The sequence below is a fragment of the Cornus florida genome, unplaced genomic scaffold (assembly GCF_030987335.1).
Source record: "Cornus florida cultivar Cherokee Brave unplaced genomic scaffold, ASM3098733v1 CherokeeBrave_3.0.0_Hap2_Chr04, whole genome shotgun sequence".
Classification (NCBI taxonomy): Eukaryota; Viridiplantae; Streptophyta; class Magnoliopsida; order Cornales; family Cornaceae; genus Cornus; species Cornus florida.
The window spans coordinates 96,416,370-96,435,047 of NW_026775574.1; the positions used below are offsets into that span (position 1 = coordinate 96,416,370).

An 18,678-nucleotide genomic window follows, 5' to 3' on the forward strand; every position below is an offset into this window, starting at 1 on the left:
ATAAGAGTAGAAACAGTAAACCTAAGTGGTTTTCACCTGCATAATGAAATAAAATGGTTCTAAGAATCTTTCAAACTAGAAGAAAAGAAAATATATATATATATATATATATATATATATATATATGGCTATTTTAGCGAGAGATGACTTGTAATGGACATAAGAAACTACGGAATACTTGTTTCAAAAAACTATTCTCAAGAATTCAAAAACACAAATAGAAAGACTATTCTATAAGCTCTCCAAAAAAAATATATATTCAAAAAACTGTCAATCATACAAAATTTTCATACTGATTTCTGATTTTCTTTTTTCTGAAAATAAAAAATTGAAACAATCACACTTGACAATTCTCCAAAAAAATGAACCATTTGTAAGCCAACCTATGCATATAGAAAGGAAAAATAAAAAAGAGAATGTATTGAAGGGAAAATGAAAGGAAATAGCATTTACAGTCAATAATAATAGCCTTATGCATATATTTTTGAAAAAAATTCGACAATCCCATTTAATGACCCTTCCAACTTTGCCAGAAATATGACACCACCTTACCTGAGGAATACCCTAGTGAGTGCAAATCAAAGGCATCAGCCACTACAAACCATGATTTAGAGAAAAAAAAAAAAAACACGTATACCATGAACCACCCAAAAGCCTATGAAATTGAGAATCTAAAACCATTACAGTGTCGGGATGAAATAATTTGAGATAAATTTCCGACGAAACTACTTTATTTGCAAGAAATGAAGAGAGATTGCAGGCAAGACCAGCCACAATGTCGGAGATATTGCCTCACATTACACAACAATTTTGTTGAGACTCGAGCATCTCCGGAGATCTGCAAGAGGAAGATAAATCGCCAGTTCAGCTATTATTATTATTTGGTGGTATTAAACAAATAAAATAACTTGAAACTGCTTCACACTTTTTACTTGATGTTTTCTAACATTTTAATTCTGCTAAATGTAAAAGAATAATTTCATGTTAAACACGAAGCTAATAAGATGAATAATCATCTCAGCCCAAAGATCATGCATTAATTCTTTCTCAGAGCCATCAAATTAAGTGTGATAACCTTTCTAAGAATGATATAAGAAAGAATCCAATTAATGGCTCAAAGGGAGAACTTGTCGTACAGGGCACCGTCTTTCTAGACTTTCTCCCAATAATCCACCACGAAACTAGCAATTTCTATTACATATTGAATCGAAATTGATAAGTAAATTCTAATAATTTGACAATGACTCCATCCAAGACTACTTTACTAATATCATCATTTTCGTAAAATATCAAATCTTGAACAATAAATATCTAAGAATTTATGCACGTTTCTTAAAAATTTAGGCTGTGAAAAGAAATAGATTAGAATACTTACAATTGGCCAAAACTAGATAGATCAAAGTCAGGAGCGAGCTCTTGAACAATGTCATTAGGCGGTTGGCCACATTCTTGCATTTTCTGCATGAGCTCGACAATCTTGTTGAAATTATCAGGTTCGGTTTCATAAACTTCATTCAGATTCTTTATGAGTAAATATTGGCGGAAGTAACGATCATATTCTTCTTTGCTTAAACTAGCTTTATGCTCTTCCAACCATTTAGGATATCTTTCTCCAATTTCTTTCATAGGTTCGTGAAGAATTTCCTTTGACAAGAGCTGTTGCATCATGGTCTCTACAATGGACTCCATGTTCTGGACAAAGAGAAGAAATTTTTTTAAATACCCCTGCTCCTTAATAGATTGTATTAGTGGAGAAAAAATGGACAAGGAAACCAGCACCTTATATCATACAACAATAAATCTAAAACCAAATAAGAAGGCAGTAGTACTATTATTGCTGTTGCTGGTAGATAAAAAGGCAATATGCCATTGGCCCACTGTAGATCCCATTTTGCATTGCCTAAAAGGAAAACACACAAGCACATACACCACACACGAATTTACAATTTTACAAAGAAATATTCCTTTCTGTGTGTACATTTGTGGGAGCAATCACCCAAAACTAGGAATGGACCTGCTTCACTTCTCCATTGCTTAATCTTAGCCAAATTTTGTGGAAGGTAAAAAATACTAAACATGCACAAAATGATGGTCAACTTCCGGAAAGTAGAAAGTTAAAAATTGAGCAAGTGATGGTTAAATTCTAAAACAATTGATTTTCTCTATATGATTTGAGTACCTAGTCCAAATAAGAATATTCCCAGTTTTCAGCATAAATGACAACTCTAAAACTGTTGGGATCTAAAATTGTGCACTTGGATCTCCTTAAGCACATGAAACGTTTAGATGTGGCCAATGAGGATGCATGCCACAACCTAGCATTTATGGTTTCCTTTGACAAAATTTCAAGAACAAAAAGATACATAAGGATGAATATATGATTGAAGAAAGCCTTTACTTAATGGTGAGTGCTTGGAGGGAAGGCTGGGTACAAGCTAACCTTTTGCATTATTTGCAACAAAGTAGCTACTCTCAACCTTGCGTTTTCATGGTTGATTGCCCCAAAAATTAAAAGATGAAAAGAAAATCTCAATAAAGCATGTTCCTAAGATGATTTTCTGCTGCTGAACATTAATTTGCTAAGGCAGAGAGAGAGAGAGAGAGAGAGAGAGAGAGATAAACTGAGCCATAAAAATAATCAGGGGTACAAACTTTCTTCTAGGTAGCGTGTTAACATAAAATTCCTGAAATTGTCGAATACAAGGAACAAGTACATGAACAAACACAAATACATGTGTGTGTGTGTGTGTGTGTACTGATAATTGTTTCAGCCATCATTCCCTTGTGGGGGGATTGAGTGGATGAATCAATTAACGAATATGAAGATAGATCATCAAGGAGACGACTTGTTGTTCCACTATAGCTGTATCCAGTACTAACTAGATGACGCCGCTTCTCCTTTTTTGGGTAAAAGTTTAAGCTGAGTTTTCCTTCAAGGTGAAACAAAAGACTCGAGGCATATCCTTTTGGTTATCTTTTAGTACCAAGAATATGAATAATCTTAAAATAGTGGGAGAAGAAACAGAGAGATAATGAGTGACAACAAAATTTGCACACTTATTTAGAACACAGAGACAGTTGAACAAACAAATATCATCAACATTCTCTCACTAAGGGCAGGGAGGAAAGTAAAAAACCTTGTCTAATAGATTCATTGAAGAGACATCACATTCGGAAGAATATTTGTCCAAACAGGGAAGATTTATACATAAAATAAAATAAAATAAAAAGGCTATAAAATTGTTTAACGAAAACTGATAAAAAGAAGAGAACAGTGCTGCTAGCAAGGAAGAAGGTAAACTGAGCCATACACCATAAGACGAGAGTTGAAAGGAAGAAAGCTGCTGATATGACGATGTCTTGGCAGGTGGTCATCTGCCTGACAAACAACCCACTTAATGTTCAAAGCTTTGAGGGGCTTTTGAACAATCTTACTCTAAGGCATGCCTCAAAAAAAGCCTTTAAAACTTCATCACATTGACTTCTCTTAATTGGCCAAGTTAGATCAACTAATTCCTAGACCCATTTTCTACTAGTGGCACCAAGAGGTTAAATTTCGACATCCGTGGTTAGAAAATAACCAGCTGTTATAACGAAGTATTTCCATTCAAAAGGTATAGCTCCTGTTGCCATGGACAATTGGACCTTGGTGTATGGGAATCAACTGCTGAAATAATGTTTTTTGCTTAAATAACAATTAGTTAGAATTCTAGAATAGATAAGTTACACATCCATCACTAAAGTATGATCATTTTTAAAAATAACATCCCCACAACCTACATTTTTATCAACCATCAAAATAAACAGGCAAACTAACAAACCTAATAATGTGCTCTATCTTGCAGTAATTTTTGCCAGGGGAAAAAGAATAAAATAAAATATTTGTTATTATTCTTTTCCCTTTGGTTATGCCATAGAAGAATCCTAATCCCGTCTTCTGAAATTTCAACCTCTATCAACTAAGGCGTCTAACGATCAGCCCCATACTACTCGACCTTAAGTCATCAGTCAAAAGCCTGCAACTCACAAACTACAACATTTGAATTGTTCAATCAAAATAATATTTCATTAGTGCAATCGCAATTTTGTCAAAAACTCTGTCAAATAGTCTAGTTGTCAGAACCAGACTGAGATAATACATAATATTACACGGCTGTATATATTCTAACTGAAGTAGTCATCGCGATCCTTCCAATGATCTGAAGTGATTCTTGGATCCTGAAGTGGTTCTTGCAAGCCACTTTGTTCTATGCAACCCAAACACCGTACACAACGGAAGAGTGTTTCAATAACATTCTATGCAAACCAATATATTATAACACCTCATTCTATGCAACAGAAACACCATACACAACGGCAGAGTGTGCTTATAATATTCTATGCAAACCAATAAATTACTACACTAACATGTTTAGCACATGATCATGTTCCAGCATTCCTCACCTGATCACCAACCTTGTCCCTCATGAGTAGAAGTCCCACAAATGTTCCTCGAAAGAAAGCTTATTTAACCTTTTTTTTTTTTTTTTTTTTTAGGGGGGGGGGAAGGAATTCATGAAACACTTCTCCCTCCAAATATTCTGCAGTAAAAAATACCTTAAGATGGCTCTAGGATGTAGCTTTACTACATTTCACAGTATTTTCATAAAAGTTCAGTAAAAAAGACAACAACAATAATCATTAATGTCGAGTTGGGTACATAAAAGCAGGGAAGTCTTTGCCGCTGGAGGGTATTCTATAAGGCAGCTTAACCAGTTGTTTCATTCCATTTGAGCTGGAGCAGCAAACATTGTTTCTAATTCATGAATTAACAGCAATCAATCAGAAGATTCAAAATTGCCATTTCCTTTTTTTTTTTTTTTTTTGGGGGGGGGGGGGGGGGGATAGAATTCAGCTCAGACTTCCCCCAAATTTTTGCCTTAATTACTAGAGGCAGAAAAAGACACAAGCCCCTTTTTCTCAAATTTTCACTTTGCTGACTAAATTTTTTTGTGCGCTTTTTATCCAAAGTTGAAGCTCAATCCATGCCCCCTAACCAGACCAAATTTGGCCAGCACCATGCAACAAATTGCGAAATCCAAGAACCATGTTGGCATCCAAAGTTTTCCCAAGTCTTTTTATTCTTTTTTGGGTGATGGGCTGGGAGAGGGTAAGACAACCTGCACTTTAAAGAACATAATGTGCAGAAACTAAAAGAAATCAATGCATTTAATTTTTAAGGAGAGCATATCTTAAACTTCTTAGAAAGATCACCCCATTAGCTAGATATTTATTTAAATGGCTATTTAATGTGATATATCATTTTTAACCACCAAAAATTGAACTATTAGCTTGAGTGGTATCTCCTGCCAACCCCGGACCTTGAAAGGGCTCGTGTAGTGTTCAAGTCAAACTTGGGACACAAATATGCGTGTAGTACTTACCAAAAAGCATGATATATCATTTATATGCATCCTCAAGTGATATTAGAGTGATTTCATTTAATTCAGAAACAATCATGTCATTTGACTGGGAACAAAATTCCTTTGAAAAAATGTCAGCATTGCAATTGAGTGCAGCAATAACAAAACTATACTGTCAAGAAGTGACAGCAATACTAATGGATGAGCTGGGGGAAAATGGGCATTTTGTTCAACAAAGATTTTAGTCCCCTCACTACCCATTGAAAAGGTGAAATTACACAGTTTCAGCACATTAAAACAATACTGAACTGGACCCTGGAGAATCTTTGCAAATAAGTACATCCATGCTATCTAACACAAGTGTCAAAGCAATACGCATCAGGAGTAGCTGCCACATAATCGTGCGAACTAAAAAGGTTTCCACTACCTCACTTAATCAAGGGATGAATGGATGATATGACAAAAGGAGGCCACAAAATTTAGAGAAATGTGTGAGAGTATAAGAGGGACAATTCCAGAAGATAAATAGTTGATAACTTATGAAACCGTTCAACTCAGTTAGATGGCATCAGCCAAACTAATGAGCTTTCAGACTGCCCAATCACAAGCTTCTCTAAATCATAAAGCTATTAGATTTTTCACTGCAAAGAGCTCATGTTTGACATTTTTCTATAAGTAATATGATGCATACTTAGTTATCAAACTTGGTGTAAAGCCATTCAACGTCGTGCTATTGTTTCTCGCCACTCATCCTTATGTCACAAATTTAGAGGGGGTCAAGATCCTCCCTGTTGAAGCTCCCAAAAATGAGGAACACCAGTCAAAGAGGTGTGAGAGATACTGAAATAACATTAACAAGCAAACTGGGTTGCCACCAGATCCACACATTCCGAGCCATCCCCTTACTATTGCTCTCTCCTCTCTTCTTAAAATCCAATAAAAAACCAAAACAAAAAATACATATATAATAATACACTCACCTTGGTCCACTAAGTAAGAGGGACAAGTACGAGGAAGGGGGAGGAGGGAGATGGACGGTGTTTTCACTTTTCATAGTTTGGTAAGAAGGGAAGCAGAAGGGAAAAGAAGATAGGGGGAGGTCTTTTCCTGGAGCCCACCAAATCTTTCATCCCAAAAGTGAGTGGAGAGGAGGGAAAGGGCCTCCTTTTTTCTTCTCTTTTTTACTTTTTATATGTTTTTACCTTTAAATAACACCTTCCTTCAATACATAGGGTATCAAATCCATGGAACTAGTTCATGCTCGGCCGAAAAAAAAAAAAAAAAAAAGGATAGAAACATCCTTCCTTTCACCGGGATAAGTTTTCCATACCTCATTCTTCCCTTCAAACAATCCATCCCTTATACCAAAAAGAACGGTTAAATGCCTACATTTCGGCCACTCCAGCTAAAATTGCTTTAACTATGAGTTCTTGATCCCCTTGGAAGACTGACCAGCAAGGTTACTTAAGGACAATAATTAGGCCAATTCAACACTTTGCCACAATTTCACATGATAATCAATTAATTATCAAATCAACGTGATTTTTTCAAGTAAATTATTGCGTGTTTCTGCCATAAAACGTAAAACAAAAGATTTATAAGAGAATATCAACTGTTTTCTTTAATTTCTGATTCATATGCTACAGGCAACAACCCAATTGAGAAATGAATATGAACACCAGGTTTAATCATGCAAAACCATGATCCAAAAGCACCAAACAACAACAAATTTCAACTATAATTCACAACATCATAGTTATTCAAACCACAAAAGCATAATGGAAAATCAATAAAAGAAAACCAGCACCCCAATTTCATTAACGGAATAAATACCTGAGACCCAGCAAGCTCCTCAAACTGTTTAACCCAATCCTCAATCATAGGATCATTCCCCAAATCATTTCCACTGGGTTTTGCACCACTCATGGATTCCAATCCCTTAACAGCCTCCTTAGTCTGCTCCCTAAGCTTATCAAGAGCCTCCGAAACATGTGATTCCTTGGAAACCTTTTGCTTACCCTTTTTCTTACTTTTCAAATCAGGCAAACCCATACCCAATCCTTGAACCTCACCAGGCGTAGAAGAACTCTCTTGTTTGTTAATTCTACCATCTCCAGTCCTACAAGCATAGTTAACCCTTTTCTTCATACCCAAAACTTTATTTTTAAGAATTTCTTAGCCAGAAATCAAATACCACAACTTGAAGAATATATATATGTGTGTATATGTATACAAAAGAGAGCAGCAAACCTAGTAGAGGAAGAAGTGAGATTGAGGTTCTGGAAATCATCCAAAGCGTCTGAAACAATTCGAATGTGATTCAGAAAACAATTGTTAGAGATATAGAGGGGGAGAGAGAATCAGTTTTTTACCGTCAAGGAGTTGGTCTAAATCGCCGGAGTGATCAGCCATTGATGCTTCCAATCTCTCTCTCTACAAATCTCTCACTTTCTCTCTCTAAGAATCTGTGCGTGTGAGATAAGGAAAAAGGTGGAGGAATCTGCAAGTTGAGCCTATCGGCGGGGGAACCGACGAGGCCTGACGATACCAGAGGTGGGACAGGAATCGAGATGGACGGTTGAGATTTAATGAGATCGACTCTTTGACTAGCACTAGACCAAAAACTCCCAATGGCACTGTCATTCTGTATTCTGTTTCTGGCTTGGGGTTAGGACTATGTTTGGTACAGTAAAAAATAAAAATTGAATTGTGTTTGAAAAAAACGAAAAGAAAAGGAATTCATTTTAATGAATTTAATACCATACTATTTTTGTATAGATTTTGTTTTCTATAAAAATAGAAATAAATTTGGTGTATTGTTTTTTATTCAAAATTGAGAAATTTAATAAAATTTCATTAAAAACACCAAATATCCGAATGATGATAGTAAAACTATTGTTTTCATTATTATGTGATGTGGTGTATTAATCTTCCATAATTTTGTTGTTAAAATCACGTGTCAAATAATTTATATTTAATTTCTCATATGGTAGTTAACTTTGATATCCTAATATTTATTTTCAACCAAACGTGGGCCCAAAACACAATCTTGCTTGCAAATTTTTCCATTTCCTACTAGCTAAATTCTTAAAATATTCAAATATTTTTCACTTCTTTCACCTTCTGCAATTTTGATCTAACCAAGTGATGCTGAGAATAGGACTGTCTACATTTTTAAATAAGTTATTTATTTATTTATAAGACACACAATGGTCTAAAAGTTGTAATTTTTTTTTAAAATTTATGATAAATTATACCCACATAATCACATTCCTTCAAATTTGAATTGGGGACTGTCAACATACTAATTTACATTTAGGGGGGGTTTAAAAGCCACCATACACATTTTCTATTTGAAAAACAATTATCTTAATCTTTGACTTGGTCAACAAATACAAAAAAAAAAAAAAAAAAATCTAATGAATTAAAAATGTAGAAGTAAAATCTAGATTTAAAAGTCCAAAAACAAAATAAACAAATTTATATTGCAAAATGTAAGTCAAGGTAAATTTTGCAATGAGTGTACTGGACCGCTGGTTGCGCTCCCTCTCTTTCTAGGGTTTAATGGCAGCTTTGAAAAGCCCTAGACTCTGTTAGAGTTTCACTTCTGCTTGCTCTCTATTTCTCTCTTGGGTTTATTTCTAGGGTTTAATGGCAGCTTTGAAAAGCCCTAGACTCTGTTAGAGTTTCACTACTGCTTTCTCTCTATTTCTCTTTTGGGTTTATTTCTAGGGTTTAACAATGTCGGACAACTTATCTAACGAACTGATGATGGAAATTCTGGCAAGACTACCGGTGAGAACTCTTCTGCAAATCAGGTGCGTCTGCAAATCTTGGTGTTCTCTCATCAGTAGCGATAATTTCACGACCTTTTGCCTCAATCGCACAACCCATTTGAACAAAATCAACAACACTCACCTACTTCTCATTAGGCACTTCACTGAAGATGATGAGAAACAGGAACGTTTTTCCTTGTATCTCGATAACGAATCACTCACTGAGCACCATATGAATCTCGAAAGTCGTCCAATCGCACGAATGTGCGCCTATTTCGACATTATTGGTTCTTGCAATGGCTTGGTATGCCTCATAGATTGCATCATGATTCACACTGATCTTGTATATCTGTGGAACCCTACTATTAGGAAATTAGTGGTACTCCCTGAGCCTCGCATTACCTTCCATTCACACGGTCCTTATCATCGTGCTCTCGGATTCGGATTTGATTCTGCAACTAATGACTATAAGGTGGTTAGAATTGCTTATTTTCGTGGTGGTCCTGAGGTTGACATTTACTCCCTCAAGGAGGGCGGTTGGAGACAGATTAGTCCTGCTGGTCACATACCTGAAATGCAATTTGATGCACCTAATGCTTGTTTCCATGGAGCTATCCATTGGCTATACAGAGCGGGTAATTGTGTCCCGTACATCTTGTCATTCAATTTGGGTAGTGAGGTATTCTCCTTGATGGAGCTGCCAATGAGTCTAGGTCAGAGACGGGTACAAGTTCGAATGCTGTCTGTTGGAGTGTTTCAAGACTCACTTTGTGTGTTTTTCAATGATTGTTGGGAGGGCAAAGCGTCAATATGGGTGATGAAACAATACGGGGTTGTGGAGTCGTGGACCAATGTTTTCAGCCGCGATTCGAAGAGAGGAGGTTCTGTGAGAGTTCTTGGCTTGAGGAGGAATGGTGAAGTTCTTTTGACAAAAGATAAGGAGATGTTTTCAGTTGACACAGAAGCTCATAAATTCAAGTCTCTTGTGATGCGTGGAGATGGTAGAGATGCGGAATTGTGGGTCAATACTTACATAGAGAGCTTAGCCTTAATCGATAAAGTAAATGGAAGCTTTGGGGAGCAAGCATTGTCTTCTCAATTGGTGCAGGCACTTTAAGAAGCAAGAAACAATCTAAACAGAAGGCAAGATATTGTTCCCAATTATCCTTCACTGTTTTTGAGCTTACCTTCAGTATTCCTATTAGGCTATTACTATTACTAGTATGTTAATATCAGTCTTGCATTAAAAATAAAAAATAAAAAAATAAAAAAAAAATAAAAAAAAAAACCTCTTTTAATTGATAGTTTAATGATACTGCTGAGCCTTTGTGGTCATGATCAATATATATTTTGTGGTGATGTATATCTACAACAAGTAAAGAGTGGGGTTTTAGTTCTCTTGGTGTACTATAATAGCTGTAGTTGTGAATTGGATCTTATTTGTCACCTCATTTGGTTTCACTGCTAGTTTTAATATCACAAGTATATTGGACAGGGATGCAGATAACACTTTCTTTACATTGATGGTATATTAGCTCGACTAATGGTTCGTTTGTGGCTGATATTCAACTCATTTGAGACTTGACCTGGTTTGTATTCTCTTCTGAATGGGAATGATTTTTACTATAGAAGTGACTCGTATGGATAAAGACAGCCATTTTGTTTCTTCCATCACTTCTAGATGCCTTGTTGAAAATGTGTTTTGTTCATGATTCCATGCTTTTCTTTTTTCAATCCCTTCAGTGGTCTTGATCAATATAAATTTTGTGGTCATGTATGTCTACAACTAAAACACTCAACTACTTCTCATTCGGCACTTCACTGATTGTGGTTACGTATGTCTACAAGACTACAAGTGGGTTTTAGTTCTTTTTTTTGGAGTAATAGCTATAATTGTGATGTTGATCTTTTCTGTTACCTCATTTGTTTTCACTTGTTTTCATATCATTAGTATATGACTTTCTTTAGAGCAATGATGTACTTAACTCAACTAATGGTTAATTTTAGCTGATATTCAACTCATACGAGAATTAGACCAGACCTAAATTATATTCTCTTCCCTTTCGAATGATTTTATATGATAGAAGTGGCTAGCATGGAAAAAAAGGACAGCCATTTTGTTTACTCCATCTCTTCTAGAGTTCATACTCCCCTGCTTTTCTTTTCTTTTTTCAATGCCATTTTCCCGGCATTAATTTGTTGTGTGTTCTAAATGGTTGCCGATATCGTTACCTTTCATGTACTTTGTGTTTGGCCTCATTATGAAAGCGATAATCAGTATCACAACAAAGTGTTATTTATACAACTAAGCTGCAGTTAATGTTTGCCTTTCATATAGGAAAAAAAAAAAAAAAAATTGTTATCTTTATTTAATTTACATTTTATTTGTCTAGGCATTCGTAACTGTCTACAGAGAATCAAAATATTTGATTTTATGTGCATTATTCAAACTCAGTTGAAAGTAGATTAAAAGCCCTAAAAGATGACATTACTGCATAATATGATGTGGTATTTGCCTTCTTCACAGTAAACGGTATTTTCTTCCTCGAGGTTTGAAGTTTGCATTCTTTGGTATCATTCGATAATCACTCTCTGCTCTAGTCTTCTCCATCTTATATATAATTGTTAGATTGGGACTTTTGAAGATGAACAAGGAATGGAGGAAAATTGATTTTGGAATTGGTTGAGACTTACTGAAAAATGTCACAATCTTTTTCCAGATGCATTTTGCATTTTGAAAGGATTCAGATATGTTTGGAGTTTGGATCAGATTTATGACCAATATCCGAATTCAAATTTAAATAAAATTTGGATTATATTATATTTTGAATTAAATTTGGTTAATTTCTTGTGTTCTCTAACTCGAAAGTTGGATTATAATTTTTTATTTTTATTTTTATTTTTTGCATAGTAAAAATAAAAGCTATATAAAAATCTAAATTGGTAATTTTGCAAAACATTTAGAAAGGCTATTATTATTATAAAAAGTTTGCATAAACATAGCTTATTTTAGAGAGAGCAAATTGTGTTTTTGTAAGAAATATTTATGGAAAAATTAGGTGGTATTGGAAAGTTGTTTTCTCACAAAATTTTCTTTCTTTGCTAACTAAATTCTTGAAACGTCAAAAAAACATATCATTTATCTTCTCTTTCTTCAATTTTTATATAACCAGAAGATGTGTTTATTACAGCTAAAAGCGTCTACATTTTTAAATAAATATATATATTTTTTTGAGACAGAAAAGAGTCACAAGACTAGAAACGCAAGACGGCCTATTCATCCCATCTAGCTCGGTACATAAGACACGGCCAAGCCAATTCCATACAGCTCAACTTAATTTTCAAAATCTAGCAAGCTAAAAATATAAAAGTAAAAATTGGGCATAAAAATTCAACTATTTTGAGAGAGTAATAAAAGACAGAAAATAATTTGTTTTCTAATTTTAGAAAACTGTTTTCAAAATTACAAACGTTTTTTTCTCACTTCTCATGTCAAAATGTATATCAGTTCAATAATAGAAATGGAAGAGAGAAGAAAAATAGAACAAAAAGTAGGGATGAAATGTGTATGACATTATTGAAAAAACATAAAAAGTGAATTTTTATGTATAATAATATTTTTTTATTATTATTATTTTTTGATGTACCTGTAGAGTCCATGTTTTGTTTCTTTTTTCTTTTCTTTTTTTTCAGATTAAATCGTGCCTGTATTAAGTCGGACTAGTGTGTTTATTAGATGCTTGAAATAATTTTATTTTATTTTCTTCTTTAAATTTTTTGCCTCGCTCAAAACTACGTAAAAATGCTCAAAATTTACTAACCGCAGTAAAAAAAAATAAAAAAAAATTGTTCACCTAGATAAACGATTGTCTTTCAGAGAGAGCTTCCTTACTGATTGCTCTCTCTCTCTCTCTCTCCTGGTTTATTTCTAGGGTTTCTACAATGTCGGACTACTTATCCAGCGAATTGATGATGGAAATTCTGGCAAGACTACCGGTGACAACTCTTCTGCAAATCAGGTGCGTCTGCAAATCTTGGTGTTCTCTAATCAGTAGCGATAATTTCGTGACCTTTCGCCTCAATCGCACAACTCATTTGAACAACATCAACAACACTCACCTACTTCTCATTAGGCACTTCACTGAAGATAATGAGAAACAAGAGCGTTTTTCATTGTATCTCGATAACGAATCACTCACCCAGTACCATTTGAATCTCGAAAGTCGTCCAATCACACGAATTCGCCCCTATTTCCACATTCTCGGTTCTTGCAATGGCTTGGTATGCCTCGTCGATTGCGTAACGAGCGATTCTGTATGTCTGTGGAACCCTACTATTAGGAAATTAGTAGTACTTCCCGAGATTCGCATTACCTTCTGTTCGCTCCGTTCTTATGGATATGGATTTGATTCCGCAACTAATGACTATAAGGTGGTTAGAATTGCTTATGTTCATGGTGGTCCTGAGGTTGACATTTACTCCCTCAAGGAGGGCTGTTGGAGACTGATTAGTCCTGCTGGTGACATACCTATAATTCCATTTGATGTGTCTAATGCTTCTGTCAATGGAGTTATCCATTGGCTCTGCGGAGATCGTTGCCCTTGCATCGTGTCATTCAATTTGGGTAGTGAGGAATTCTCCTTGATCGAGCTACCAAGGAGTTTAGTCCAGAGATTGATAGTACCAGTACATCGGTTGTCCATTGGAGTGTTTCAAGACTCGCTTTGTGTGCTCCACAATGATTGTGTGGAGGAGGGCGTAGCGTCAATCTGGGTGATGAAACAATACGGTGTTGTGGAGTCATGGACCAATGTGTTCAATCTTGATTCCGACGGAGATTTTGTGAAAGTTCTTGGCTTGAGGAGGAATGGTGAAGTTCTTTTGACAAAAGATGAGGAGCTGTTTTCCGTTGACATAGATACTAGAAATCTCAAGTCTCTTGGGATCAGTGGAGATGATGCAGCATTTTGTGTCAATACTTACACAGAGAGCTTAGTCTTAATCAATAAAGTAAATGGAGGCTTTGGGGAGCCAGCATGGTCTTCTCAATTGCAGGCACTTTAAGAAGCAAGAAACAATCGAAACAGCAGGCAAGATATACGTTCCCAATTATCATTCACTGTTTTTGAGCTTACCTTCAGTATTCCTATTAATAGTATGTCAATATCAGTTTGCATCCAGATAGCTTCTGTATTCCTATTACTAGTATGTTAATGATACTTTCTATAGATTGGCGATGTACTTAACTAGACTAATGGTTCAATTCGTCGCTGATATTTAACTCATTTGAGACTTGACCTAAATTATGTCTACAAGTAAAGAGTGGATTTTAGTTCTCTTGGTGGAGTGATGGCTATATTTGTGATGTTGATTTTATTTATTACCTCATTTGGAGTGGTGATGTACTTAACTCGGCTAATGGTTAATTTGTGGCTGATATTCAACTTATTTGAGACTTGACCTGGATTATAATCTCTGCTGAATGGGAATGATTTTATACTTGCATGGAAAAAAAACAGCCATTTTGTTTCTTCCATGGCTTCTAGATGCCTTGTTGAAAATGTACTTTATTCATACTCCCCTGCTTTTCTTTTTTCAATGCCCTGAGTTGGTCATGATCAGTGTGAATTTTGTGGTTATGTATGTCTACAAGTAAAGGGTGTGTTTTAGTTCCCTTGGTGGAGTAATAATTATACTTCCGATGATCCATACATAATGGCAAAGGGAGTCATTTGCTTATCAGTGGTTTCCGGTCATTCACTATTTGCATCTATCACACGAATTGCTTGTATCTCGATAACAAATCAATCATTGAGTACCATTTGAATCTCGAAAGTCGTTCAATCACACGAATTCACCCCTATTTCGACAATCTTGGTTCTTGCAATGGCTTGGTATGCCCGATCGACTGCCTAACGAGCGATGCTGTATATCTATGGAACCCTACTATTAGGAAATTAGTAGTACTTCCTGAGCCTCGCATTCCCCTCTGTTCGCTCAGTTCTTATGGATATGGATTTGATTCCACAACTAATGACTATAAGGTGGTTAGATTTGCTTATGTTTCTGGTGGTCCTGAGGTTGACATTTACTCCCTCAAGGAGGGTTGTTGGAGACAGATCAATGCTACTGGTGACATACCTGATGTTCGATTTGATGGATGTAATGCTTTCGTCAATGGAGCTATCCATTGGCTTTCTGGAGTTCATCGCCCGAGCATCGTGTCATTCAAATTGGGTAGTGAGGTATTCTCCTTGATGGAGCTACCAATGAGTCTAGGTCAGAGATGGGGAGAACTACAAAGGATGTCCGTTGGAGTGTTTCAAGACTCACTTTGTGTGTTCTAAATGATTGTCGGGAGGACAAAGCGTGGTGATGAAACAATACGGTGTTGTGGAGTCGTGGACCAATCTGTTCAGTCTTGATTTGAAGAAAGGAGGTTCTGTGAAAGTTCTTGGCTTGAGGAGGAACGGTGAAGTTTTTTTGTCAAAACATCAGGAGTTGTTTTGTCAAAACCCACAAACAAATGTAGACTCCGAATTGTCTGTCGAGACATTTGATCAAGAATAATTGCTTCAGCCAACTCACCTGCTTGTGCAGGTTTCATTAATTTCAAATTTTGTGAATGGAAAAAGAGTCATGCATTATGATAAGAATCTTCCAATTTTCTGTTTGACATACAATTTTATTCTGTTTTTTTGTTTTGTTCTTCTTTCTTTTAGATTTTTTACATACATATATGTTATTTCAAAATGCAGTAGGTCACTATTGCAACAGATGGTGGAGTTTAGGAACTAATGGGGGCAGCTGCCCCCACTCAACTTTATTATTATTTTAAGTCAGTATTTATATTTTCTTTTTCTTTTCAGTATATACGACCCTTCCATAGCTTGGACTCATGGGTATCATACTATTGTACAATGCAATTGATCAACTTTTATATCAATATATATGGACATCCACCTGTTGGACACAAATGGGCACCTAGACCCTTCGTCCTCATACCATGTTCAATGGAAATGTTTTTAGTGAAATGGAATTCCGAGAAATTGAATCATCAATGCCTACATTCAAATTTTCATTTTATGATGGTTTAATTTCATGGTCGTATTTCATAAATTCTGAGGCTTTCCTTTTTATTTGTGGCTTGTGGATACTAGCAGGATTTTTGTATATAAAAAGCTTACAGACTAGACACGTGTTGAAGCAGAGGAAGCGCTTAGTTGGGAATTTAACAGCTCCAGAGGTTAGAAGGGTTGATGGCGAGTACTGGTGAAGAAGAACTTCAGTTGGGAGCGTTGTTGCTGCCCCAATCATTCTTCAAAAGCTGACCTGATAGAATTGAATAGGTTGCCTCACTGGCTTGGATTTTGCTGAACATGGTAGAATTTGCTGTTCTTCTAACCGGAGGATCCTTTTTGGAAGGAGTTATAATGCTGAAAGCTGTTCAAATTTTCTTAGCTCTTTCTGTTTGTAAAGAGGATAACGTTGAATACTTGCAAAACTTGAACCATGAATATAGCTGCTCTCGCTCTCTTTTGTGTCTACAAATTGGGATTTAATTATTTTTGTTTTAATTTAAGTTCCATTTAAACTCTTGTTGGTTGTGAATTTCATGCTTTTGCTTTACAAAAAGCCTATAGGGGAAGATAGATTTATCTACAGATTCTATGCAGTTTTTCTACAACTTAAATGATTGTACCCACTAAAACTACAAGAGTAAAGCGTTGTTCACACTTGTGTTATTGTATTTATGCAATTCTTTTTTCTTTTTTAAAAAATAAAAGTACAGATTTGTAAGAATTTTTGTTAGTTTTCTCAACCAAACAGATACTCTGAGTTGTTCTTTGAAAACTATTTTGCAGGAGGATTTTCGTAATAAAAAAACGTGACACTATTTTCTGTTTCAATTCTCAGGCAACTATTTTCAAAAACTAAAAAGACTGATCGAAGTTTGGTTTCTTCAAGGATGATTCTCAATTTTTAAGGCACCATTGATTCAAAATTGTATACCCTGAATCCCTGATACAAGTAAACAGTATATTTTTTTCATTATTAGAGGTGCCAAGTTTGCATTCTTTGTTATCCGATCAATTGATAATCACTCTCCCCTCTAATCTTCTCTGTTTTGTGTCTAATTCTTAGATTGGGACCTTTGAAGCTAAAAAAACAAAGAAATTAAACCGTACAAACAATGGAGGAGATTTGATTTTGGAATTGGTTGAGCCTGAACCTACATCGTGCTTGGTGAGCTGAGCTAGTGAAAAAATTGTGCATTTTGACCTTGCAGCGGACGAAGTGACATTGGGATTCTGGAAATCATCTAGAGAGTCTGAAACAATTCAAAGGTGATTCACCATCATTCTTGTCGTATACCCAATAAAATCGACCACATGAATTATTTCACAAAGCTTTTCTCTCCAAGAAAAGAGGTGTGGGAAGAGGAGAGTGAAGAAATTGAGGAAGACAATTGGCATGACATCTTTATACAAGTGACGATCTAAGTCATATAAAGAGGGAGTGAGAACGAAAACGAGAGTATGAGGGCGCGCGGGAGTGCAAAAGCTGCAAAATTTAAATCGCAAAGTAAGAATCACGAAGCGTGAGAGCGAGAGCGCCACAGAGCATGAGAGCAAAACTAATTTAGAAAAATTATGTAACTTAGTGATGATTAAAGAAGAAAAGTCATGTTTTCATACAAACATATGTAATTTGTCCAAACTAGGATTACACTCGATTTGGTTTAGTCCGCTTTTAGGCTAAATCGAACAGTTTCAAAAAATTGGAACCAAAATTGTTGAGGCTTAGAACTGAACCGAACCGTTAAAGACTAGTTCGGTTTGATTTTGAACCACGATTTTTTTTTTTTGTTTTACCTTTCCTAAAAATAAAAATAAAAATGAAAAAACTCAAAAACACAAACCACGTGGATTTGGCTTATCAAAACAAATGTTATTTTATACAAATGGGCAATAATAAACCTCTCAACTAATAAGTATTTAAAATTTATTTGTAATATAAAAGTAAATGAGATATTATCCTATTTTTGTGAAATAAATACTATAAAATTTAGAAGTAAAAAATCACAATAACCTTATTTTTGTGTGTAGTCTAAGAAAATATATTGTTGTGTACTAGTTTTTATCTTTGTGACATATGTTGTTATATTATTATTTATTAATATTGTAATATATATATATTTATATAAGTATATTTAGTTTACTGAATTTGGAACCGGAACTAGAGCCGATTCCTAATTCTGGAACCCAAATCGAAATTCAATTGTAAAAGAATCAAATCGAAACGTTGGACACAGGTCCTGATTCCACGGTTCCCCTAGTCCAAACCTTAGAAAAGATTAGCCAGACTAGTATGCCTATGACTGTTCAAGTGTGCTTCACATAATAATTTGGGTTCAGAAAATAAAACGTCTAGAAACAAAACTTTTCTAGGTTTGAACATTATTGAGGAATGCTAGGAGGTCACGTTTCAACTCATGT

General features: G+C 35.3%; 3 protein-coding genes across 3 annotated transcripts; 2 read left to right on the top strand and 1 right to left on the bottom strand.

Annotated features, from left to right (window-relative positions):
* Positions 1-448: 448 nt before the first annotated feature.
* On the bottom strand, positions 449-8,008 carry LOC132304065 (peroxisome biogenesis protein 19-2-like). The gene is made up of 5 exons (XM_059801569.1): positions 7,775-8,008; positions 7,653-7,701; positions 7,236-7,521; positions 1,376-1,692; positions 449-838 (listed from the first exon to the last, which is right to left on the bottom strand). The coding sequence occupies exons 1-5, from the start codon at positions 7,812-7,814 to the stop codon at positions 793-795; spliced, it is 738 nt and encodes a 245-aa protein (XP_059657552.1). The 5' UTR covers positions 7,815-8,008; the 3' UTR covers positions 449-792.
* An 865-nt stretch (positions 8,009-8,873) lies between these two features.
* LOC132304066 (F-box protein At3g07870-like) lies at positions 8,874-10,696 on the top strand. The gene has a single exon (XM_059801570.1). The coding sequence runs from the start codon at positions 9,144-9,146 to the stop codon at positions 10,293-10,295; it is 1,152 nt and encodes a 383-aa protein (XP_059657553.1). The 5' UTR covers positions 8,874-9,143; the 3' UTR covers positions 10,296-10,696.
* Positions 10,697-12,721: 2,025 nt separating this feature from the next.
* LOC132304067 (F-box/kelch-repeat protein At3g06240-like) lies at positions 12,722-16,789 on the top strand. The gene is made up of 2 exons (XM_059801571.1): positions 12,722-14,268; positions 16,342-16,789. The coding sequence occupies exon 1, from the start codon at positions 13,121-13,123 to the stop codon at positions 14,240-14,242; it is 1,122 nt and encodes a 373-aa protein (XP_059657554.1). The 5' UTR covers positions 12,722-13,120; the 3' UTR covers positions 14,243-14,268; positions 16,342-16,789.
* The last annotated feature ends 1,889 nt before the right edge of the window (positions 16,790-18,678 follow it).

Bases quoted from the DNA above. Each gene is read 5' to 3' on its own strand.
- LOC132304065 (XM_059801569.1), bottom strand. From the start codon at position 7,814: ATGGCTGATCACTCCGGCGATTTAGACCAACTCCTTGACG. The intron at 7,702-7,774 runs GTAAAAAACTGA...GAATTGTTTCAG, and splicing joins TTTAGACCAACTCCTTGACG to ACGCTTTGGATGATTTCCAG. The intron at 839-1,375 runs GTAAGTATTCTA...TTCCTCTTGCAG, and splicing joins CTATCTAGTTTTGGCCAATT to ATCTCCGGAGATGCTCGAGT.
- LOC132304066 (XM_059801570.1), top strand. From the start codon at position 9,144: ATGTCGGACAACTTATCTAACGAACTGATGATGGAAATTCTGGCAAGA.
- LOC132304067 (XM_059801571.1), top strand. From the start codon at position 13,121: ATGTCGGACTACTTATCCAGCGAATTGATGATGGAAATTCTGGCAAGA.